Source organism: Vulpes vulpes, chromosome 4 (assembly GCF_048418805.1).
Source record: "Vulpes vulpes isolate BD-2025 chromosome 4, VulVul3, whole genome shotgun sequence".
NCBI classification, from domain to species: domain Eukaryota; kingdom Metazoa; phylum Chordata; class Mammalia; order Carnivora; family Canidae; genus Vulpes; species Vulpes vulpes.
Genome location: NC_132783.1, coordinates 40,101,491 through 40,129,021, shown reverse-complemented (window position 1 = coordinate 40,129,021; position 27,531 = coordinate 40,101,491). Strand labels below are relative to the sequence as shown.

The following is a 27,531-nucleotide window of genomic DNA, read 5'->3' as shown; positions in this document are numbered from 1 at the left end:
GAGCTTCACTCTATCTCTTCTTGCCACTCCTCTACATGATGCCTGTTCCATTCACATTTTCCCCTGTTTTTATTTGTGTATTTATTTCAACCATTTGATTGAGTTCCATGGTGATGGTAAATGTGTCAGGAATCATGTTTTATTCATCTTGATATTCCCAGTAGCTGGCACCATTGAAGATACACAATAATACTTGTTGAATAAATGAGGAATTAAATCAATTGCTGGTTTACCAACACAAAAAAATATTCCCAATATTCTTCTTACTGCTACTCTGTAGACATCATGAATTTTAGGGTAGACAAAGGCATTTCCACATAGTCAAAATATATAAGCTATGGATTAAGTCATCTATTAGTGGTTGGATAGGCACTTGACACTCAAATAAATATATATAAATAACGGAATATACCTAATGCTAAAATCATCTCAATATAAATAATGCATTTGTGGAATAAACTGTATGCTAATTATCAGTACAGTCCCTTAAATGACTAGAAGTAGGACATAGTGAAGCTAGAGCACCTAAAAAGCCCAAAAGATTCCATGTAGGTTCTCCAAATTTTGATTCCCAGACAATAGGTTAAATATTTTAAGATGGTCAGTCATCAAACTCAATTACAATGGCACAACAGTGACCAAATCTTAGCCATGAAAAAATTTTAATAACCTACCCTGATCCTTAGCTACTGTGGATCATGACTTAAAATCCAATAACACACACACACACACACACACGCACACACACACACACACGCAGACACAGGTTGGTCTATCTCCACCCACATATTAATTCAATATCTATAAATAAAATGATAAATTATGAATATTTATCAATAAAAGTTAGAAATAAAATCATAAGGCAATTCATGCAAACATGAGAAAAGTTCTTGAAGGATACAATGAATATGAATTTTCAGCTACATATGTTTTATGATGGTATCGAATGTAAAATAGTGCCATTTAATTGTATTCATTTCTACCTTTCCTTCCACGTGTGCGGTTTTCCTGAAGCCATATAATTTTAGATAGAAGGTCACTTTTCAGAAAAGTCATAGCAGAAGATCATAATTCAAACCAAGCAATCAGATTCTCCTACCATCTAACTACTGAAGAGGTAGTATAATTCAGTCCCACATTAAAAATGCTTTATATGCAAGACTTAAATAAGAGTAGCTTTTAAAAGTACTATCTGGGAAAGAAGTCTGAACACTCCTTCCAATTTGTGAAATTAGAACACCTGTTAACCAGAATGATTTTTATTATAAGTACCATATTATAAACAAAGCATTGACTTAGACTAAAAAGAACTTGGTTGACATTTAATTATATATATATATATATATATATATATACATATATATATGTATATATATCTTAAAAATAAGAAATATTACTTGAAAAATTGGCCAAAAACTGAATTACTAAGGACCCAGAGACAGATCTTAAACCAAGATATTAGAATACATAATTAGAAATAAAATTTCCAAATAAGAATAAATTTCTTAGGTAATACTCTCCTTCTGTAATATATGCAAATAAAACCTTAAATTTGTGTTCATTATGTTTATTTCAAACATTTTGTCACCACTAAAAAGAGACAAAAGTAGAAGAGTAGAAATAAAATGGATAATAGCTTCTGCATAAAACATACAAATAAAAACTTTTACCAATAAACATACTTGAAAAAAATTCATGATTTTTGCAGAACTATATGAAATTATCATCTGGCTCAATGTCTAAATAAGGTGTGGAATTCTTCCTTCCTTCTCCCTTTACCCAAAATAAATTTGGTTTGAAATAAACCAAAAATAAATTTGAATTATTCTTATCATTACAAATGAACCTCCAAGTATTTGTATCCTTGAAGATTTCAAGTAAGGAAAATTATTTTTTATGAAAATCCAATTCTATACTTTTGCCCTATTGTTGCTTACACTACAATATAATAAAGAAGCATAGCAACTCACCTGAAAAAATTGCTGAAGGTCCAGGAACTCCCATGATTCTTCTTTCTCTATGTAATCTAATTCTGTTGCCATGGCCAACATATTTTATATTTGTGACATGATACTAAGAGAACACATCCTGAAATTTATAAAATTTATTTAAAAATCTTCTAATGTGGTATTATTTTCTGTGGACATGGACTCTTTCAATTGTTTGAAGTTCCGTGTTTGCAACCTTATTAAAGATTTCCAAGATATACAATTGTACTCTACATTTCTTGTAGTTTCAAAAAAAACTTAGAGCTTTGTTCTGAGAAGCAGTGAAGTAAGTAAGGGTTAAGCACATTCACCACCACATAATAAGCAGCATGGCTGGACCACAATATTCCATAATTTAAAAAGTAACACAATAAAAGTGTAATCTCAGGGTATTGCTGGGAGTGGCTGAAGATAGAATTCCAGTGTTGCACATTTCTTCAATGCACTTCAATGCTTTCCAGTATTACCACCAGGGCTTTTCATTCAGGGCACAAGGCATTCATGGGATGCTTTCTCCTGGCACACTTAGGATGGAGAAGGAAGGAGAAAAGTTTGGATACATTCATTTCTTCCTCTATTTAGGTGACCTTTTAAAGATTTCAACAAAAAATATATCCTTTAGAAATGTAAAAGAACCATGTTCTTCTTTTTTTCTTTTCTTTAAAGATATGAGAAAGACAAAATCTATGAGGAAAAACAAAATGAACAAAACCGACATATTTTATGAAAGATTTATATACAGTATTCATTCTGCTGACATAAGGGCAAGTGTAGAATTATAAGCTTTTCTTTATCATAAACAAAATTAGATTTTCAAGATCATATGTTCATTACTTCAATTCCCACAAATAAAAATTTGTTCATGGAAAAATAGAGATATTTTGAATACTAAAGTCCTTTATTCAACAACACAGAAATTTCACAAAAACAACTTTACTGGGCAAATCGAATGTGTTTTTTTTTTTTTAGTTTTTTTTTTTTTTTTACAGTTTTGTACATGCCCCATAAGTAATTTTCTTTAATAAATACACTGTTTTCCAAAACTGCTTTTTTATAATTGCACAAGCATACATACACCTTACACAAATATCTATTAGAAAATTTAATAGATGACTGCACAGTTCAGAATAGGAGAACGCTGTGAAAGGAGTACATTTTGTGGCCCATGTTCCTGAAATATCTGACTTCCTTGCCATTGTGAAAATGGAATCCCTCCTCACATAGTAGCTGTCTTTTATTCACTAGGAATACAGATCTCAGTGTGAAACTGCCAAATTTAATAAAAACAAAATCTGAAACATTTAGCTGTTACATGAGAACCAACTGTTTGATATCACTGTGAATCTAACCATGATCAAAGACCCACTACGGCTTTTTGCTGAATATATTTGACCCTGAATAGTGTGTTCATTTAACTGCTTTCCTCTTTTTTTCATTATTTGATTACAGATACTATCAGCTTAAAGACTTTATATGCTTTAGCATTAATTGTACAACTTACATGCCAGGGATTCTAAATGAAAGGAAGGGAATATTCCTTTCTGTTAGTGATTGCTTAATAGTAATTCATGGGAAGCCCACCATCTCTTGCTCCCTATAAATGTGTTTAGAAGAAGGAAGTTGGGTGTTGGGGATTAAGCAACCAGGAGATGTTTTTATATACTCTTACACTGGAGAAAGACTATTACCTGTTTTCTCTCCTAAGGATGGATACGTTTCTCATTTTAAATATGCCTCCACTTCTACACAGGCAGGCAAAATCCATCAGAAAGCCACTTTGGTTTGAAGGCCTGAAAAGAGGGAGGTTTGCTTTATGAGGTTCTTCTAATGGTTAGGGGTTTGAGTGACAGCTGACAAGGAAATTGGTTCATTGTACTTCATACCAACACCCTGTATATTTTCCAGCTCTCCTCAACTGCTAACAGAATGTGGCATCTCCTTGTCTACACCTAGAGAAGGTAAGAGTCTTGTGTATGTCAACCTCTTTTACAAAGTTTTTAATTTGGCTTCTCTGATATGCAATTTTTAAGCTGTATAGTCCACCACCATCTATATTCTGATTGCTATCTTCCAAATTTTCTTGGTATCAAATATGAAATATACAGTGAAGAATTTTCAAAAGTTACATTTCATTGGTATCGTAGAATCATGAAAAATGTAAACCTTTAAATCATGCCCTCAGAGTTATAATGGTCTGTTTTACAAGTTCTCAGTGTATGGACTTCAGGGGAAGAGAACAAGAAGGAGGCCAAGAGTAACATCTTTCTTCAACATACCAATGAGAACATTATATGTACCCTACATTGTGTAAATAGAATTTTACCAAAAGCATAAAAAGGGTGGTGTAAAAGAACAATATTAAGAATGAAAACATAAGCAAATTAAAGAAAAGCTGCACTTTTCCATTTCAATAATCAACAGATTTTCTTTCATTAAAAAAATTGAATTGGCATGTAAAACACATTTTACAATATACAGATTCATTAGTTCTTTAAGAAAACAAAAACACATCAAGACATGCGATACTGGCATGTATATTAGACTCTCAGTACACTGTCATGAGATCTTTACATGTTATTGTATGCCTTATGCAGTCTGAATAGACGTTTGTTTCAATTCTGTAGTAACAATCACCATTTTCCAAAAAGCAAGGCAAACTTACCATTCAAATGAGAAAGTAAGTTTTAACTTACTTGTAATTAATTAGCAAATTGGCTTTAAAAATAAGTAAAATAAAATAAAAATGGACAAGAAAGAACTCATATAGTTCTCATTGGTCCCAGAGCAGAAACAGAAATTCTAAATAGAAACTCTCAGAGGAATATACATCAAGCAGAAAGCTATCTCAGAATTAACATACAGCACATTTTAGCTTGCAATTATTTAATGATCTTCTTTAAACATGGATAGGTGTAATATATAATAAATTTTCCTTAAAAAGCCCATTTGACTGTACCTGGGAGGTCTTGCGTTCATATTCTAGCCAGGTTCAGTCACTTGCTTTACACACTGGCATTTTTGCAGGTACCTTCTCCATCCCTCCCACCTGTACTCTGATAATGAAGTGCTCCTTCCATGTTTTTAAAAATCTGTCATATTATTTCCCATTCACAACTACAACTAGCCTTTTAAATTTATTAATCTGCTAGTCTTTCTAAAACTTTACAGTCCTTTTCATCACCCTTTCTCTTCTTAAGTTATTTTTCTTTGCATGATCCATCTTGCTAACATTTTTCGGCAGACTAATGGATGTCACAGGCTAAAACAGCTGGCTAATGGATAAAGAACAAAAGTTACAGTAACATGGCAACTTCAATACTCCATGTATTTTTGCTAAACTCTATTTTATTCTTGAAGATGAAAATTGTCTTTGTAATCTGGCAAGAAAAATTAAAAGTTATAAACTTCCTAGGTATCATGTCATCACAATATCTATCTTATTGGGACAGCCTTAGGAATATTGCCTGCCATTAGAAAACCAAATCCTACATGAAAAGGTAGCACAGATCCTATGAAGCATTAGCTCCTTTGTGTTTGGAGCTGTTTGCACTTATGGAATCCCACAGAATGTGGCCCTGCCTTTTCAGGAATGAAAGTATCAGGTGACAAAATAGGAATGGGAGTAATGGAACATTACACTGGGGGCATAGGGGAAGGCCACTGGTCTAACTGGGAGGCTATGAGAAAGGAAGATAAAAAGAGATTTAAAAGCCTCACTTTTATGAATGTGCTTAATTCTTTTAACTTAAAAATATATCTAGTCATGCCTCAATGCAGGAGGTCTTTATGTATTCAAATTTTAAAACAAACTACCCATTTCATATCATACATGGAATTATAACATTTGGGTACATTTTATTGTTTCTTTTTCCTACCAAAAAAAGAGAGCAAAATATAAACAAACAAAAAACATACACCCCATATTGGGCTGAGAAAAAAAAAAGTCAGTCATGAATTTCTCCCCCTAAGATATGATACTTTTCTCTGTATCCTAGAAAACACTGGTATTTTTTTTTTAATTTATACAACTGATTCTGCATGTTCCAACTACTCTGAGTACTCCGCCTTACAGTGCAACCCAAGACAAGTCAACTACACTAAGTATTTGGGAGGTATACCCTTCTGTACAGCTCGTTTGTAAGCAATGCAAGTGCATAACCACTACTCTAATATAGTGCTCAAAAGATTAATTGAAACTTTCATAACATCTTCCCCTCTTATAACAATACAACTGAAGGTAATTGCTGGATGCATCGTAATCTTTTAGTCTTGTAAAACTTGGCATCAAGTCTCTACGGAAAGATGCATGGCAAAACATGCCACTGCTGTTGCTGCTTCTAGAAACAACTGGCAAAAAATATTTAAAGCTAAAATTTATTGCTCCAGATTTAACTCGCAGAACCATACTGTTGTGTACAAACTGTTAATCTCCATAGATGCTCAGACATGATTGTCTCCTTGTGTCTAAACACACAAAATACAAGCTGCTATCTGTACAGTTTACAGTACTGAAACACATATATTTGAAAATGAAGTATAGATATGTACTTTGCAAAGATACATGATTTTACAGCAGGGGTTTACCCAAACTTATTTTTTACAGCCACTTTCAAAATAGACAACAACTTCACTAGTAGAGCTAAATTACATCAAAGAAAGAATCAGTGTATTGAAAGTAAATAGACTGGCCAATTCCCCAAGCTCCCAGATTATTTTTATATGTCTTTTTTTTCTTTTCTTTTCCTTTTTTTTTTTTTTTGGAAGAAACCCCTATACATAAAATGAAAATAGTATCTGGATATTTTCTTCAGTGGTGGACTAAGCAGTTTCTTAAAACAAGACATTAGTTTGCCCTTCACTTCCAAATGCCTTGAAAATAAGATATACTACTGCTTTAAAAGAACCATCGGAATGCTTCAGCGCTGGGAACAGGTGTTCTCTATAAAAAAAGAGCAAGAAAACAAGTTAAGCTTTCTTTCTATGCCAATATAAAATTAGATTTTTTCTCCTTTACACTTCAGCAATATTTTTAGTCAGCAATACACAACATAATGACTTGTATATTTCAACATTTAATAAAAAATGTTCAGCCTTAGAACATTACAAAAATTAGAATATTGACTTTAATGCTAATTTACTGAACATAATGCTCAAAACGTTAGTCTAAGAAATACAGGAAACACAGACTAGAACATGGTTAGCCATTAGAATATAGGGGGAGGTTCAAACTCTTAGCCAATAGTAGGAAGTCCAGCCAGAAAGTCTGTATCTGCTGCATACATATGCATCCTATATAAGGTTGATATTTAGGAAATTCAGTGAAGTAATTTCTTTACCCTGGGGAATTTCATTTACTATAGGACAACAAGAAATATTACATTGATATTAATTCTATCATTTAACAACCGCTCATGCTAAACGTTCCTGCAAATAATCAAATGAAAACTATACTGACAACATACGCCACTATTTTAAAGTCTGCATTTTCAACAAATGTTATATATATGAGACAAACTTATACTAGCCAATGATACTCAGTGGAGCATAACTATCCTTTTGTACCATAAAAAGACTATAGTTTTCCAAAGGAGTAAAAAGTTAGCACCAAAAGTATAAGCCATCCTTTTAACAAAAAACTTAAAGTTACGGTGGGCCTTTTTTTTTTTTGTCAGAAAAAGGTTAAAGTATTGAATTTTCCTCTCTATATTAATATTACAGTAATTCATTATACTATACTGTTCTTTAAAAAGCAGAATCACATGAGAACATATTGAAGGTACATAAGAAACAATAAGCTACATTTTCCTACAGGAGCAAACGATAGAGAGTTGATTTTATTTCTTAGACAGTCCAACAATCCTGTGTAGAATACAAGACGGCTGCTAAGAATATGTATATAAATTGGTTATGTTGAATGTTACCAAATTATTGAGTAGGTACAGAACATGAACATACACACACGTGCGCACACGCACCTCTTGTAAACAAATCTTAAGATGGTGTTAATAGCACTTGAATTTCATATTTCAGAAAATACATGAAAAATTCTACTCTAAGTACTCTTTAATAATTGAGGCTAGCTTTTATTTACTTTCTCACATTTGATTTATTTGGTTGAAAAAGTCCTACTGTAATAATGTCATCTTGGAATTTAAATGAAAAAAAAAACATTTTGGAAAAAAGCCACTTTTCACTATTTGCACTATAAAGAATTTTTAAAAACTTGTCCTCACAGTCAACACAATAAATTTCAAAATGAATGTATAAGAACAAAATAATGATTTTTTTTCAAACTAATGATTTTTTAAAAATAAACTCCACTCCCAACGTGAGGCTCTAACTCATGACCCTAAGATCAAGAGTCTCATGCTCTCCCAGGCAGCCAGGCACCCCAAACTAATGACTCTAATGCAAGTTTGTATAATGTATATACAAAAATATTTAACTTGTGAAATATTATCTAAAAACTCAAACAAGAAAGTACATTATTTCCATATAAATAGTACTTTTAATATTTTACTCCTCACTCCTCATGGTATAATGTTTTCTTCTCTCCAGCTGCATACCTGAATCCCCATCAGTTGATTTGGTTGATGAGAAAAACCCCTCTACCACTTTCCAAAATTGACTTTTGAATGATAAATATAATGTTATATGCTCCTTACTTTTATTTAGTCATTATTAAGGGAACTATATGAAATAATAAGAAACATATTCATTCTAATATTCACACTTTACACACACACACACACACACACACAAGCAGTAAATGAAAACTTAGACGTTTATACCAGATGCTAAGCTTGCTGCCTGATGCCAACTAAGAATAAATTTTATATAAGTATGCATACTTATATAAATGTAGTCATTTTTAACAAGATAAGTTAGATCCAAACATATCCATGCAATTACAGATTCACATATGAAAAATAAACATGTGCATATATATTCATATATATTCACATTTACATGTATAGAATATGACATAGAGATGCCAATTTACTTTCAGATGCCAACTGGAAACAAGACTGTAAGTATATACTTAGATAATCTTGTATCTTGATAAACATATATGTTTATGAAGATAAACAGAAAAATGTATGGAGTACATTTTTTAAATGAGGTGAACTCCTTATGTCTTGGATACATTTTGAAATATCTTTTCCAATTCTTTGCTCTTCCTGTGCCCCTTTCCATTACCCAATTTTATTTGCAATATTTAGAAAAAGCAAGCTTCATCAAATGTCACCTGAGATCAAAGGTCATGGTTGTGAGGAGAAACAGTCATTTCTCAATGCTTGTTAGCACCAAAATTAATTAGATAATGCAAATATGAGAAAAGCAGAGAGCTAGTTTTCTTTACTAATACAACCTGTCACAAAATATAGCACTGTGATGTGTGCATATTATTATGCATACATTGAGACCAGTAGTATCTCCCTATACAAAGATAGAGACAATCCACTGATACACAGGAAGGGCGAAGATAAGCAAGGAAGCATCTTTTAAAAATTACTTATCCCTCATATTAAGAATTTTGAGGTTATGAAGCCTAAAAGTGATTTGTTGGGAAATCACCTAAAATGTGTGAGAACACAGAATACCACTAGTGCATCAACTGGAACAAATTTTCAAGGCATGCACCAGAAGCTTGAAGTGAGGTTGCTCTAAATTTTATTTCAGGGTTTAAAAAGTGACAAAACTCCTTAGTGCCCCTAGGCCACAAAAACCAGAAGATGCATGCCTGACCTCCTGCCCAATTTTCACTTGGGCTCAGTGGAAATTTACTTTACGCCTGGACTGAGTTCTCTTTGGCCAAGATGGGCAAAGCAACACTGTTTGCTTTCATACATGAAATATTAGTTAAATCATAGGTGTTTGATTAAAACTGTATGAATACATAAAAGATTGATTAAAAAATAGGTTTTTGATTAAGTCTGTACTAATTTGGGGACCTATCTTCTCTAATTCTGTCAACTAATGAGGTCATCTTCGTTAGAGGACTTTTACTTCAAATGGTGTGGGATCTCAGCACACCAACGGGGAGGATTAAGCACCCTGACCAGCTCCCTTAGGGTTACATAAATTCAACAGTCTCAGCTGGGGAATCACACTTTTGATGAGATTAGAGTGACTTTCTGGATCTCCAAGATGCTTGCAGGAAATTGTTATCCTGAGTGACAGGAAAGCCAGATTCCCCAGGAAGAGAAGGGGGCGGGGAGGTAAAGAATAGAATGGAGTTGAGCAGCATTGTTTAAGGCAGCCTTCACTGCTCATCCAGGTGCGCACACTTACATACAGCAGCCTGCTCCCAGGAGGTCTGCCTGGGGAGAAACCTGCAGCCCTCCGTTCTCCTTCCCCTATTACTATAAAGCATGATGTTCCAGAGTATTCAATCCTATGAAAGCCAGAGCCACATACTGAAGACCCTAAACTAATGAGCTGTTTCCCCCTTAAATAATTTTAGAAAGCAATGGTAATTCCTTATATAAGATATATAAGAATTTTGTGTAAGATACAGACTATGAATGATATAATCCAAGCCCAAGTACAGCTTACATATACTTTAAAAAAATGAACACAAAAAGTTACTAGTATGTCTCCAGCAGAGGTATATTTAAGCTTAATTTTTGTTAAATCAGCAGTGAAGAAATAATTAAACAATCTAAAATAAGTAAAAATCCCCAAGGCTGCCACCTAAAGAATTTGAGTATTTTTCTTTTTTGGTGTCTGCTGAGCAGTCACATGAATTGTGGTATCTTCAGGTTGAGCATGCAACTACATACTCTTGTTTAAAATATGGCAAATCTAATAAAAATTCTAATAAAAATTCATCTTCTGAAAGCTGCAAACGGGATATCCACACTTCCCTCTACATAGAGATATGTGGGAATGGCTATTCATTTTTAGATACAACATATAAAGTGTGGCACGAACAAAACTCATCATTTTAGTAAAGCCACTCATGAACCTTCAAAGGGCAAATTAAAGAGAACTCAATGCTGAAATTTGCTTCAGAATGCATAAAGCTATCTAAATTGAGATAATAATTATGACATTAGAAAATTCTGTAACTAAAGTTAAATGCAGGTTTCCAATATTTCTTCATATACTTTCTAATCCAAAAAAGCCTTCGGAATTCTATTGTGAAACAGGATGCTTCTAGTACAATGATTTCCAAGCTGGAGTCAGTATTTTGGGCTACAATTATTCTTAAACTAATCAAAAATAGTTTCTTGCTTTCCTATTTATTATTAATTAAAGAAATGGAAGTCATCTAATTATTTTCTGATTCTCATATGTAATGATGTGAAGTGTGCTTTATCCAAAGTAAAGCAATATCAAATTGTAGTTAGCCAGTACAGCCTCTTTTAAACTGTTCTTGAGTACCGTCTTCCTGTGAGGAGTCCCCTATAAGTTTCTTAGGCTCCAACCATCTAAGACTTTGAAACTGGAACACCTCACAGCATTTGACTGACCTTTTCACACTAGAACTTGAAAACCTTAATAAATCACTGTAATTTTGCAACAGAAATTATGAGTATGACAAGAGATAATAGTAAGTACCACTGTTTGCCTTTAGATATTTGATCATATTTTGTTTTGGCTTCATAGGAAACTTTAAAACTCTGGAGTATTCTGCATGAACAGAAGGAAAGGATTCCTGAGGGAGGAAGAAAATTACTTTTTTTTCCTGTTTTGATTCACAAAGAATGCTGAAACATCAAGTTACATAGGTTCTCAATTTTTTTACTGACAAAATTTCAAAAACTACTTGAAGAAATGAAAAATTGTATTATACATACAATATTGTGAATGTGAATTCACACGTACATTAATACAAATTTTTGGATAATTAATTATGATCTAAAATAATACCTAAGAAATGTTAGAGACACTCTAAAATATTTTTGGCAGAAATATTTTTATATCCTGTTTATAATTAATATATTTCAGAAATCATAGATCAGTAATTCACTAACTTTACTAGAATTATTAGCAAGCACAAGTATGGCATAGGTCAGTGAATCTGAAAGAACAATTAATTCATGATATGTGATAATCTCACAGTCCCATAATTTACTGTTTTATAACCCAATCTTTATATTTTAATAATAATGCCTCAATTAAAAATATATAAACTAATATAAGTAAACAGTTTCTACTTCTTAGGTTACAACTTTCTTTTTCTGTCCTACCGTAATATATATGTCATATATATTATGTAATATTATATCATATGTATGATATATATGTGCAATATATATCACATATGTGATATGTATCAGATTAAGTCTTCTCATAATTCAGATTCATTTATCATATAACTGTATAAGTATCTGTACACTCACATTTTATTTTGGCCATTATCCAAATGTAAACTAAAAACATCAATATTACCAGTAACTGGAATATTAGACCACTCCCTAAAAGAGAGAAAGTACCAAAGAGGTAACTGAGTAACTTACAACCCAATTTTTTGGAGGCCTTAAATATGATTATAAGAACTCTACTTTTTTCGTTTTCAAATCGACGTTTATGGCCAGGATTTCTCTGATTACCGGGAAAGAACTAGCAATGGCTTTTTCATTAGTATCCATCCTCTGTAGCCTGCTGCTCCTGCTACTCCTTCTGCTTTGCAAATATTGACAGCTCCTCCTCTTCCTCCCCCTCCTACACAAACACCACCACCCTCACCATCACCACTGTGATAGCATGGTTTTAGGCTCTGATAGCATGACTTGAGAGGATAAATCAAGGTAACTTTTGTAGATGGAAAGATGGGTTTATATATTATGTTGAACAGATGCTAAATCAAGCAATGTGCTAGTAGAACCAGTTAGGAAAACAATAGCCTAAAGGAGAATTTATGTGTCTAATGGGTAGGCATGGGTTGGTAGGAAGGAAAGTAACAGCTTACCACCATGATTTACACTCGTCCAAAAGTGACCAAAAAAGGTGCCCACTTTGGCCCTAGTGTCTAATGCAACTTACTTTATTTAGGCAAGTCTCGTGATTAATGCTATGTAGGATTATATTTCAAGTAATTTTGGTAAAAACACTTCAAATCAAATCATTCTAACAAATAAGTAAATTTATTGTATTATAAATGAGTCGCTTAGAACTTGAAATGTTCTTGGACATATAAAAATAAACTGTAATAGGATAATACCAGGGTAAGCAGAAAGAGGAAAATTGTTCAATGACCCACCAATTAAAAAGGCATTTTTTGAAAGATTATTTTATACAGTACTTTTAACCCTATGTTAAAGGTTCTTAGAGGGAATATGAAAGGCAATTAAAGGTAAAATTGACATTAAAAAGCAAAAATTAGATTAATAACATCAATGCTGTCAAGAATGATTAGAACAGAGTCAATTCTATTTATATGTTCCATGTTTATATTTCATTTATGAATATATATATACACAAATATATACGGTTATATGATAGATGAATGTTAATCAATCTACCTACCTATCCCCATCTATCTATCTGGCAGAGACAAAAGTTAGATAATTCTATCTCCCCTGGAAGTCACTCGACTAATCCTGTTTAATGCAACAATGCCTTTAGGTGAGATCACTGCTAATCAGCTACTGAAAAACCGCCAGCATTCTTTTTGTGATAAAGTTGTACAATTTTGAAAATTTTCATTAATTTCAAAGCAGACAGTTGAACTGTTTTGTTCGTTTACTGAAAAGAAGAAATTCTTGTAAAATGTGAGGAAATGGGAGGTCACTCAAAAAATATTATGAGGTGATGTTTTAAAATTATTAAAGCTTTGATTTGGACAGTCTCTAACATGTATTCAAATGAAATACAATAGTTACACCAAACCTCTATAAAAAATTCAAAATACAGCTCTTTTTGAAATATTATAGATTTGAAAATTTGAGAAATATTCTTTTTTTATATTATATAAAAAGTGAAAATAACTTTAATAAAAATTTTTCTCTTAGGGTAAGTTCCTTAGCAACTTGGATGTACTCACTGTACTTCATTTGGTTCAGAATCCTCTATGACATTCCAACCACTTCGATAGACCCAAAGAAACCAAAGCATGTTTTATGTCCATAAATGACTTATAAGAATTTAGAGTAAATTCCAAATATTTCAGTCATTATCATCAAAATAATGTACTTGGTTAGAACTATACTTCTGAAAATAACACGTAGCTTTTGGAGTATTTCTTTAAAATTTTTTTAATAATTGTAATTGTCATCAAACCAAATGCTTAAGTTCACAATCATTCTGAGTTTTTGTTCTCCTTTTTTCTCTTTAAGTAATAAAATTAACAACAATTATAATAATTTAAACTTTATCAAGTTATCACGTTACTTAGCTCTTTCGAAATATATTGACTAATTTCCCTCATTAAGAGGATATATAAGCATTCTGTACTACCATGATATCAGCATATCTTGTGCTAGAGCAAGTCCTTAAATATTCAGATTTAAATTTCTCCTCAGAGAATTTTGATATACTACTTCCTTTTCTATGAGTATCTTTGTGCAAACATATACACCTTCACAAAATAAACTATCTAGCAGAGTCAATTAATAAGCCTAACTTTTTTTCAAACACAGAATTTATAAGATGTAGTGATTAATATTCTTTCTTCCACTTTTTTTGGAGTCTTTTCTGTATGCGCATTTTGTATTTTCTAGGAAATTCTCTATATAACCACTTAAAAATTACAGATATCTTTGACCAATTGGTTGTTTATAGGATAGCCTTCATCTCTCTAAATACCATCGCTAATCTGGAGCATTCTTTTTCTCACCTTGGCTTTTCCATGTTTCTGACTGCAGACCTGAGTGAATTACTCTTAAAGAGAAATGACAAGGTGAGGGAAAAAAACTAGTTTCTGTGAAACTATTTTTTCCGCTACGGTAAATTAAAAGAAACGATGTTGAAAAGTTCTAGTGGGTCTAAGCCCAGACTCATGGCATCTTGCCAAAAATTTTGAGACATTAACTGTTTCTACCAATTTCTTACTTAAACCAGACTCAAGAGGATGACCTTGCACATGACAATCCTTTCTACCAATGTGCTCCTTTCTGGTTTCCCTTGTATCTGTAACACTATACTTTGCCTACCTTTCCTCTCTCCCTCCCTTCCTTCTTTCTTATTCAGGTCAAACAACAATTTCCACTACTCTGTAAAATATACTTGAAATAACAAATCATACTGTAGAGTCTCAGTATGTTCAAATGTACAAAGCAAGTATCCTTTTTTTTTTTCTTAATCCTTGAAAAATTCTATTAATAGAAAATTTAATTCTATACCATACAACCACCTGAGGAAACCAGGTAGAGATCACAAATAGTAATCTGCATTTCTTACCTAGGCCTGAGGAAGAACTAAGCCAAGGATGCATCAAGGAATCCCAAGGCTTTTAAATAGGTATGACGTTGTTTACAGAGCAATTATATTGTTTTGATTCAATTATGTCATTTTAAATGTGTCCACTTCTTGGACTGAAAGTTAAAAATGTAAGCAGAGAACTAAGTATCTTGGATGAAGGACTAAGATGCAGAGTTAGAGATTTAGGTAGGTGTTGCAAAAGGCAGAAATGAAAAGTTTAAGTTCCTTAAACAAGTGTCTGTCTCTGTTTGTGTAAACATATGTGTATTGTACATCCACATCCACAGCACTTAACCACAAATCTTAGAAAATAATAGTTCCTACCTAAAGATCTATCAAATTGGATTGAATTGATCAAGGGCTTACTATGTGATCAGTAACATACCATGGATTCATGAATACACAGCAGAGGTAGAGACCTGCCTAGGAGAAGTAAAGACACACTATTGATAGAAATACATTTAAATTTTACTCTTTATCTTGTTACCATTGTTCCATTTACAAATATAATTTCTTTCCTCACTACAGACTTGTTCAATGGTGTTGGTGCTGTCACTAAACTAGTGTTTTTCAAACTTTTTTGACTGCAACCAACACTTAGAAATACATTTTACATAGCAGCCTAGTACATGCATACACATACATTTATGTATACATACAAACTGAAACAGAAGTTTAACAATATGTACTCTTACTATATGTACTGCAATCATATATTTTATGTTCCACTCTGTTCTGTTCTACTTTTTAAAAATCCTCATGGCAAGCCAACACATGGACCACTAATGTTCTGTCACCTGCAGTTTGAAAAACACAGCTCCACGCCACAGAAATAACACACTCATGTGAAGAGAATCACATGAGGAAAATCCAAAAGCCACTCCACTTCATAATGAATGTAACTCTATATAGCAGCCTTACATAAAAGATCCAATATGTATTTCCTTTGACACAGAAAAGGCCGATGTTCTCAATTTTATTTTTCATGGGTGAAAATTAGGGCACACAAAGTATTTAATGATTACTAGAAGATCCCACATCTTCTCACTTCTCATCCATCTACATACAACTGAGAATTTTAGTTCTATTCCTTATTCCTTATTATTCCATTAAAACCATCACTGGTTTTAACTCATTTAACCTACACGTGAGAACACTTCCCATAGACCAATCTTTCCTCAGCACAGACAGTTACTTTCCTGCCACTGATTCACCAGCACCCATAATCATCATTTCCACACAATTAAATTTATAGTCTATCTTTCTTTTAAAACGTATTTCATCTCTTTTCAATCTGTAAGGGTTTGGAGCAAATACATCTTCTCTGGAATTTGCCAAATTGGCTGAAATACACAGAAATGCCAATGAGTCTTTGTGATCTATAAACATTTGTCCCTTTCCCCCCTTGCCCACCTACATCTCTATCCTTTTGATTCTACCAATCCAGGTTTTTGTTTCTTTAAGTCCTTGAGCAAGAAACAGCACTTTCAGCAGAGTTTTCCCCAGTTTGACACTTGTGCACATTCTCCAGAATGTCCTCTAAAGTATGAATTTAGATACAGAGGAGATCCAAATGGGATCCCATTTTCCACCCATCTTGGAAGCATTCTCTTTTAGTTACACTTTGGAATTATTCTACCAAATGTTTCAAAGACATAAGTAAAAATAATAACATCAGCTATAACACAATCTGTTTTCCCTGTCTCTGATTCAGCTGCCACTCCACTGAACTTGAGCTTTAGCTCTGACTCTCAAACCAAATATATTGAGTGAAGTCATAAAAATATTATCTTCCCTCTTTTTATAGTTTCCACTCTCCGCAAAACTTCTATAACTGCTGAAGGAAAGCAGACATCCATATCCTGCCTTGACAAAGTTCCTTCTAGATACTGGATTGTATCCTGACTTGAATATTCCTTCCTCAGTTTTTAATGCTTTCTGGATTAGCATTCCAAGTCTTTTAGGGCTTATCACTGTTTTCTCCCAAAAAACCATCAGCCTTTTCTATTATTGTTCATGACTCTCTTCATTTCATAAATACTTTCTCCTTATTAAACAGAAAAAAAGAAAGTTCTATATACTTTACTTTGTATCTCAAAACGTGTATCCACTTGTTTTATTCCCCCATACAACTATCTCCCAAAACAAAAGTAACTCTAAAATTTTCCAATATTAATTAAACATGTCCTCCAACTAGAATTCACAAGTATTTAACCATTTCTTTCTTCTTTCTTCCAATGATCTTCTTAAATTAATTCACACTTAGTATAGCTCCCAACTGTGTCTGTCCAAATAAAGAAAATAGTAGCCAAACAAAGGCATTGTGTTAAGGTCAGTCTCTCTCTCCGTCTCTCATAGAAATTAATGGCAGTGGTGTGCCTTTGGTAAGGAAGAAGAGCACTGATTTATGTAACCTGGCTCACCACACAGATGGAATTGACTAGGTTATTTGTGTTCTCCTAGGCATTTGAGATGCAAGAACAAGGAAAACTTGTTTATCAGGTTTATCTCTTTCCAAGTGAAATCAAGCCAGATGTTTGGTGAAGTGGATGATTAAAGCAAAAATTCAGAAAACACAAGCCATAACATAGTCAACCTGGGCTTTAATTTCTGAAAACTATAAGCAACATGTTGATGTACGGAATTATCTGTAAACATAGCTGGCTATCTCAGTCTCTACTTTTCACTGAGGACTTTAACATAGGAATGAAAAATCATACAGCATTTTTTATTACGCAAAGTACACTAACCTATATACAGCATCAAAAAGTTGTAAGCCTGGGGATCCCTGGGTGGCTCAGCAGTTTAGCGCCTGCCTTCAGCCCAGGGCGTGATCCTGGAGTCCAGGGATCCAGTCCCGCATCAGGCTCCCTGCGTGGAGCCTGCTTCTCCCTCTGCTTCTCTCTCTCTCTCTCATGAATAAATAAATAAAATCTTAAAAAAAAAAAAAAGTTGTAAGCTACTGGATACTATTATCGCCATTCTACAGATGAGGAAACAAGCTTCAGAGAAGTTACACTGATGTGGCTAATTTCAACTGTAAGTTACCTGATACTATTGGCTCTTCCCATAACCTATCATCTAAATGTGGCCGTATGGCCCAAATATAATTTTTAACTATTAAAGAAGTGAAAAGCCGAGAAACTAAGAGTATGCTTTCCTAATACAATTTATATTTGGTTTTATATCAGCCAAAGAAATACATTTTTAGTATTACTTCTTTGAAAAAGTAATTTTCGCTTTGCCATTTGTTTTTAAGAAATGTAATGGGAGATAAGTGCATTAAATATCAAGAAAAAGAAAAACAGAAAAATTTAACAGGCTCGCTCTCATACCTGGCTTTGGATTCTTATGCTGTTAAAATAAATTAAGAGAAAGCCCCGAAGTTTCACAGAGGAAAAAAATATTTCTCATAATGTTTTAGAGTAGAAGTTAACAAGCCTGCTGGGATCCTTTTAGCCCCTGCAGAGCTAAGTCTTCAACATTATTAAATGGCTGTCGCATCTGAAGTATGGTGCAACATAACTCAATAAACAACAGAAAACATATGATGCTGAATGGAGGGAGGCTTTTCGATTACCGTGCAGAATAATTCAATATCAGGACAGGTGTTTGTATGTGACGGAACAAGATATGACTGAAGGATAAACCACCCCTGTGCCCCTGCCCCAAATATTTTGAAACTCTTAAGGACAATAGGATAATGTCAGATGAAAAACTGTTAAGAATGAGCAGAAGCCCCGCAACACAACGAACAAAATCAACGCATCTGCAGAATCTTCAAAATATACACTGATTACAACAGAAAATATCCTTGAAAATAAATTTTTGTAGAAAGTGGTATTTTCTGGGGTGTTCTACATCCCCAACCAAGATTATCTACATTTTACTCAGTGACTGAAAATCACACATACAAATGAAAAATTTTACCATTATTTTGGGTTCATTTTTGCTTTTTAAATATTAACTTAAAAATAAAGGAAAACTAAAACAGAAGTAGTCTTTTATCCAACTTAGATATTTATGTGGGCCTTCCTTTCAATAAATATTGAATTTAACCTCTTAATTTGATTAGATATTTTTATGTGATGAATACATTAGTTTAACATTTTGTGAAATGTAAGGAAAAATACATGTAAAAAATGGTAAGCATATCCACTCTCATGAAATTTACTGGATAGTGGGACATTTTATTATGCTTTTTCAAAGCAAAATTTAAAAGTGAGATGCTTTCTGGTAAAAATGAAAAATGTATTCAGACAATCTAACCATGTGAGTTCGAACAATTCTAAGCATCAACAGCTTCAAGAGAGTTTTTTAAAACACTTTTTTACCAAATTAAATAATTGTATGTTTTACTTGTGTATCCAGAAAGAATATACCAGGTTCACAACCCTGCCCCCCCCCCCCCATAGATCTTCAGTCTCCAACCTGCCAAACTAGAGCCAATGGAGATGAAATGCCCACTCTGCTTCCACTTCTTTCCAGTTATAGTCTTAGAGACTAGTTTATTAATTTGTTCTGTATTTGCCAACCTGTAAGGCTGACTATACAAAACCCCTAACTGTTCACTAAGGAAAACAAGGGACTAACCAAGGTAAGCAGCAGTACTTCAATCATCAATTCAGCAAAAAGTCTAAAAATCAAGTAATGTTTATTTTCTTAATCATTAGATAACTTTTTATTCTCATTTAAAATGTATGATATTTTTATCTTATTAGTCAAAAAGTTGTTACTGTTGCTTTGTTCTGACTGGTTTTCTGATTGCTTATTCGTTTGTATTTTGTTTCATGACAGTTGAATTTCAAATATTCTTAGAGGATAACTTACATATGGATTTTAATTACTTTTATTTTACTATTCTTAATTGCCATGTAAAAGATTTCTTATAATTTACATAATATTTGCATGGGTGGGGGTAGTATTTTCATTTAGGAAGTATTACAAATGTATGGTCCTTTTAAATAAAACAACTTTGACTACTTTGTATTAGATCTAGTGATAGAAGGAAAGTCTCGCTGGGCTTGTATTACAGTTTGATGCCTTGACAGCAAATCTACTTGGCTTTAGTCAGGGCTAAACTTTTCTGAAGTTTTTTCTTATCGTTTATGAAATTCAGGAGCTTTTTTCCTATATTAGCTCTTTATTACAGTCTAGTGTTAATGTACTATCATTTTGTTTGAATTGATTGAAAACTTTCCTCTTTCCCTTTGATAGTCATATATTTGCATTTTGAGAATGAAACAAAAATTTACATTTTTATAGTGGCATGTTGTCGATTTTACTAAAATTTGAGAACTCATTCTTTCATGATATAAAATGACAAACTGGTGGATGTTTCAATTTAAGATTTGAAACATCTGTGTTTACTGATACATTTTTTAAGTCACCTAAACTTCAAAAACTTCTAACATTTTCAATTATTGACTGGTTTCATTATTTAACTATATGGATTCTGAGTTTGAAGGACACACCTATTTTACATACAGTCTACAAATAAATTTCTTCAGGAAGCAAGTATCATCTTCCCTGAAGACAATGCTTCGTCCAGAATTTTACGATTGCCCTTTGTGTGGTGGTGGGGTCTTAGAACTCAATAGCTAAGAACTTAATACCTAAAATAGTCTTCAAGAAATCAAGTTATCAAGTTTGGGACAATATTTGGGTGTTTTCCACCAAACCCCTTAGAAGATCAACCTAACTTGCTGGCCTGTATATTCAATAGATAAATATTTTAAATGAGAGAAAAGTGTGAAAAGAAAAGAAAGAAATTAAAACTGTCCGTTCTCTTGAGGCTCCAGTTTTCTCTTCACTACAGTCTCTTCACTATAGGGTATCCTTTTCAAGGCCCTCCTCCAGCTTGTGATGGCAGTGTGTAACTTAGAGCTGAGAGCCAAGGGTGGGGGCAGGGAAACCTCCTGAGGTGCTGCTTTCTAATGTAATTCCATAAATCAGCTAATGGGAGAGAAACCAGATCTGTGTGGTCTCTAATGCTGTCCCACAGAGATCAATCATGTCACCTGAACAATGTTCAGGGACTAAGAGGCTGGGGTTGCCCGTGGGATGATTCTATCCCTTGAGCCATATCGGGTGAGGATATTTTAAAAAGTTAGATCTTCATATCAGAAATGTAACTGCTGTGAATATGAAAACTGAAGGATTGATTACCTTTGCATGAGACAAAGTGCCTTTATGTAACTTATTATCATAGTGCATAATCACATGCTTATTAAAATCTCTCCACTTAATATTGATCATTTAGGATGCAAGTTTTTAAGATAAGTTTTTTTGCAGAAAGGTCATGCAGTATTTGTAATAACTGCTTTGAATAATTAGTGAGTTTTTTAATGTAGTAAAAATGACTAAATGAACAGTGTTACATGCAAATACGCAGTGCACAGTATCACAGAAAAACTAAATTTGTTTTATGTGTACTGTTATCTCATGGAATATTACCAGGGGGGTGATTTTATAAACATATTTCCAAGGCATTAAGATGCTCTTAACATGAGACTAAGCAGGAAAATTTGAAAATAAGTAAGCCTGTTTTAAAAGGACTGCCAGAGGGGAGGCTTCAAAAAAAAAAAAAAAAAATGTGGGCAAGAATCCCAACACATCCATGTGAGTCTGTCTTAATTTCAGTTTACTCACCCTGAAAATCTGATTAAGCCTCCAGCCTTTGGGATGAGAATAAGTCAAAGGGAAGAAGGACACATGAGGTTTGAAATGATAAATAAGAATGTAACTAGTGATTACGATCCAAATATTCATTGGTGTCCATAATTTAAAGCCAACAAATATTAGCTCCTGAACTTAAACCTGAAGTCCACAGGTAATATCCATAATGAATCCCCAAATCATTATCCTCAGCGAGGGAGTCTATCCAATCTCTAAAACATCTCCACAGATGATGATAACTTACAGGAACCAAATTAGAGAGGGAGGCAGGTCAGCAGGGGACTTTTCACCGACCAGCAAACACTGTTTCAGCTTTGGTTCAGTCATGTAAACCCCGTCACTCTGACATGCATCCAGCTGCTTCCCTCCAGCCAAAACTGTGTGGATACACATGTGCTTAAGGCTGCCACTGCCTTTTTAAAATAATCTAGCTAGAATCTTAGCCAATTAAAAAAAAAAATGAGACAAAACAGCTCCCCCCTCAAACTTTTTCTTTCTGCCAAGTAACACTCCACTGACAATCTTAGCCTTGAGCCATGACCCATTCTCTGGTAGGAAGGGGTACTATAGTCAGGAAAACATCTTCAGAGAGCTCTACAAAGAGAGAAATTTGTTTCCCTTTCTTACCTACACTCCATTTTCTGAAGATCAACAAAACCTTTGTGCACTCGGATTAAAAAAAAAAAAAAAAGGTAATACTACAGGGTCATATGAGATCAAAATGTCCAAAGAATTTAAACATCACAAGTTTGTGGGAAAACTATCCAAAGAAGGGAAAAAACGGGAAATTTAGGAAGTTTGTCTAGACTGATAAATCAGTATAGAAAGTTGTGCAGAAAACCTATTGGTATCCACGCTAAGCTCCTTCAGAGTGGTTATTTACTAAATAAATCAGAATTACTCAGTGGTCCTACCCAACATATACGCTAAATTGGGATGCAGGCAGTGCCATGGGTTTAGCTAAAGATGTGGCCTACCAGCAACATGAAATCTGTAACTCTAGATACTATAGTTCTAGAGGAAAAATAGACGCCATTTAGTCCTTATCAACTCTGGGTATTCACAGGAAATTTTAGTATGAACAGAATTTTAATTTCCTATGGGCCTTAGAGACCTAAAGGTAAGTTACAATAACTTAATCCAGAAAGCAGAATTTAAAAACTAAAAACAAGTTTGTGCCACCTAACAAAATACATGGACCTGCATTTTTATAATTGCTATTATCTTTGTGTAAGCAGGGCTGCCAATGGAAATGTAGTAAGCCACCCTGGAGTAAAGTCAAACTTTCGACAAAGAGATGGGTTTTCTTACAAAGAGGAATACATGTAATATTTTGATGGAACTGATCGTAATCAATAATGATATCAATATAGTACTGTTTTTTTTCCTGAATCCCAAAATGCCACTTGCTTTGTATATTAATAAAACTTTAAAAAATCTGTATCTCATTTATGTGTTCAAACCTGCAACAAAATTCTTTAACTCTTCTTTCTTATCCTTTTAAAGAACAGTCCTTCATGAAGACAACTCCTTTAAGTAGTGCTCACAATTTTTAAAAAGAATGTGCAAGTGCCCCTCTTGATGATAACTTGTGAGAGCCAGTCTCACTCTATAATCCAGCCCACAGAAGATTCCCATATCCTAAATCCACCACCTACATTCTCAAGTTTATATGAACATCCTGTCATCTACTCTGTAAATGTTATCAAGGGACTACATATGATTACTTGTTCACATATCTTTGTTAAACATACCACTAAATTCGTTCACCTATGATGGTACATTTTTTCCCTTTTTGTTTTGATCACGTTAACCATGTGAAATTTCCACCAGACACATCACTTTGTATTTAACACAATTAAAAAGTCTAATTTAACAATGACTTTAGTGATAACCGGTACATTGTCTGTTTTAAGGACATATAGGAAAAAGAAACTATGATTGACCATCTAGGGTATCAATCAAAACTGTGCTTGGTTTATAGAACAATTTTGTGATCACAAAATGGTTACTTTGTCAAACGCAGAGCTCAAAGGAAATATTCTTTGGTAACCAAATTTTAGTAATCATCTGCTTGTGAAACTATGCAAAAACAGTTCTTAAATAAAATGATCATCACCTGCCCGAAATGAACTAATTTTGTTCCTCGATTCTAAGACACATCCCCTTAAAAATTGCAGATGGCGTTCAGCTTTGTGTATTACTCCTGCTTTCTCAAAAAATACCAGATATGCAGAAAATGGGAAACAGAAACATTTTTATCATGGTGAAGAGAAAAACTATTCTAGAAGGGGGTGGAACGCCCTTTTGAATCCATTTATTTCAGCTTCCAAGATTACTGTGTGTGTGTGTGTGTGTGTGTGTGTGTGTGTGTGTGTGTGATGGAAACATGGGCTCCTGTGCCACAAATGGTGTCCTCACTGTTATAACTGAGCCACTAATAAGTCTCTCTTAGCCAATAAAAGTATATGAAATGTGATGTGTCCAATCCTTTGGGCAGAGATGCTTTTAAAACTAATACTAAGGGGGAGGGAGGTATATTAAACCGCCAAGGGGCATTTCTGAGCATACTGAATGTGAAACTTCTGATTTTTTTTAGACCAATTACATTAGTTTACCACCGCAGATAAAAAGGAGGGGCGCACCCCCCATCCGGAGGCCAGTTCCACGCGAAGTGCAGCTGGGGAGGGTGGAGGGGAGGCCGTGCCCTCGCCACCACCTGCAACTGTATCTCACAGCCTGAATGACGCTTCGGGAAAGGGGTACTGCATCTTCAAGCCAGACAAGAAGCCCTGAAGGGGAGAAGAGAGGGGAGTGAGGAGGGAGGGGGGGAGACTGGGAAACAAGAAATCATCTCCTCTGACCTCTAGCGAAGTGCCAGGTTTTTTCTTTAGCTCTTCACATTTTCTAAATTTGCAGATCTGGTGTCCCGTTTTGCGGTTCCTGCAACTGCTGCAGACGCCACAGTTGATGAGCCTCTTGCAGGGCACGCAGACCCCACACCTTTTCCTCTTCTTCTTGGCCGGGTTGGCTCCGCTAGCTCCCCCGGAGGAGGACGAGGAGGAGGAGGAATGATTCTGCGGGCAGTCTGCCAGATTGGCAATTTGAAACGCACTGTCTGTGACGGCTGCTGAGGCTGCTGCGGGGGAGTGAAGGGCTGTCATGACGATGACCCCTGGAGGTAATGAGATGCCCCCTAAAGCCGGGATAGCGGAAAAAGTCCCCACGCGCTCGGGGAGATTCATTATCTCTGCTTCAGCAGCGCCGCATTTGAGCTTGTTCATGCATTCCCCCGCCAAAGGTCTGCAGTGTTCGGGGGATAAGGTGGAGAGGAAATTAGTATTTGCCATTTGCAACGACGGCTCTGGCGGGCAGCCAGCCTTCCCCAGCCTCTGGGAGTCGTTTCGGTGGTGCATGCTGGTCCTGCCGCCGCCGCCGCCGCCGCCGCCGCCGCCGCCGCCGCCGCCGCCCGCGGGGAGGATCGCCGAGGAGGAGGCGGAGGCGGAGGCGGCGGCGGAGGAGGATTTCCTGCCGCCCCCGCCGCCGCCCCCGCCGCCCCCGCCGCCGCCGCCGCCGCCGCCCCCGCCGCCGCCCCCGCCCCCGCCGCTGCCCCAGAGCATGGCGGTGGCGGCGGCGGCGGTGGCCGCGTTGTCGCAGTTCCAGGGGGACATGCCGATGCGCGCGGCGGCCGCGGCGGCGGCGGCGCTGCTGGGGAAGATGGGGGTGGTGATGCGCGCGATCTTGGCCGCCTGCGGGAAGGCGCCCCCGTTGGTCTTGTAGAAGGAGGTGGCGAAGGAGCGGTAGCGCTCCATCTCCGAGTTGTAATCCACAAGGCTGTTGAGGGCCCCCTCGGGCAGGTGGCTCTCCTTGGGCAAGCCCGGGGCCTCCGGGCTCGGCCCCGGCTCCACGCAGACATTGGTGTTCATGGTGCAGGGGGGGAAGAAGGGGTGCAGGGTGGAAGTGGGGACCGCCTGGTCCGACACCTGGGTGGGAAAGGGGGGGAGGTGGGGGGGAGGGAAGGGGGTGATGGTGGTGCCGGGGTGGGGGCCGAGGCGGGAGGGGAAAGTGGGTCCGGGTGGGGAGAGCAAGGTGAGCACTGCTTTATTCCTCTCTGGGGCGCATTTCCACGGACGGTGAATTCCCGGGCAGCGTCTTCCTTAGCATTATCCTCCAACTGTTACAACTAAAATAAAGAAAGTCATTCCAACGGGCTGCACGAGGAAAAAGATTAGAAATAAATAAACAGCCTCCCTCGCTACCCCACCGAAGACGCCGAGAGCTCCCACATTCTCCGTCAGGTCGTTTGCATGACAATCATCAAGACGTGACCTCCCCCCCACACACACACACACCCCGACTCCCCCCCACCCCCACCCCCCCACACACACACGCGCTCCCAACCCACTCCCTCCCTCCTCGCAGCACACCGCAGCTCCTCCCCCCTATTCTCATAACCCTCCAGAGAAAATGTATTAATAGCCAGGATACCCAGGGAAAGAGGAAAGACGGGGGTGACAAATGCCGAGGGAAGAGGGCAATTGGAGTGCTAAAGACATGCAAATCAGGGGTGGGAGGGCGATACTACCTATAAGCAGAGGGCATTTAAACATTATGAAATGTGTGAACAAGTGCTGCCTGGGCATGCAAATGCTGTAAAGTAGAAAACAGCAATGGCCCTATGAGGAAAATGAACAGGAAATTAGCAAATGAAGTACTGAGAAAGTCTACAATACATCCGAGTATAAACTGTAAGCAAACACAATACAACTGAGAGCTAAGAGACTGCCCACATACAATCTGAACTAAAGAGGCAGGGAGAAAAGAACTACCAGCTGCCACAGTGTCCTTCTGTGTCTGCGGTCATTAGTTTGAATCCCAGCACAGCTGGCTCTGTTAGGGTCTTAATTCAATGGACCAAGGACAGGTCTCAATTGTACAAGCCATTTGGTGGTGGGGCTTGGTGGGGGGGGGTAAGAGGGTGGTGTTCTACTTGTTTAAAAGAAAGAAAGAAAAAAAAAAAAGAAAGAAAAGAAAGATGGACTAGATACAATTTTTTTTTTAAACCATACAAACAATGTCACCGGTTTTAAAGCAAGTGCCTGCAGCCCCTGTAAGAATATTCCCAATAATTCCTAATGGAGACTCCTGTCTCTTCTCAAGACAAGAGGAAAACCATGGGACTTTTTTATTTTTTATTTTTTCTTAAGGATCTTTCATAGTCACTGGTTTTTACACTGAGCAAAATATGGGGGGGAAGAAGGGAGATCGCTTAAGGTGGTGTTTACCTGAAGAAATAACCGTTAAAAAGATTTTTTTCCCCTTTTGCTCTTTTTAAAAGGAAAGTTTAATGTTAAGTGGGTATTTGCATTCATCCCTTTGCTTACAGGCCATTATTATGCTTTAAGAAGAGGTATTTTAGTTGTTTATCACAGATGAAGAGGTACATCTCAGCCTTTTAGGAAGTAACGCAAAGACATAAAGTGTATATTAACCT

The 27,531-nt window shown here is 35.8% G+C and overlaps 1 protein-coding gene across 2 annotated transcripts in view; it reads right to left on the bottom strand.

The window, feature by feature from the left end:
* Positions 1 to 2,865: 2,865 nt before the first annotated feature.
* The window catches only part of CXXC4 (CXXC finger protein 4), a 26,455-nt gene continuing 1,789 nt past the window's right edge, over positions 2,866 to 27,531 (bottom strand). For both annotated transcript variants that reach the window (XM_072755541.1, XM_072755542.1), the window contains 2 exons: positions 24,902 to 26,220; positions 2,866 to 6,927 (listed from right to left, as the gene is read on the bottom strand). In XM_072755541.1, coding sequence (XP_072611642.1) covers positions 6,883 to 6,927; positions 24,902 to 25,963 — 1,107 coding nt within the window. In that variant the 5' untranslated portion in view covers positions 25,964 to 26,220 and the 3' untranslated portion in view covers positions 2,866 to 6,882. The remainder of the gene's footprint in view (positions 6,928 to 24,901; positions 26,221 to 27,531) is intronic.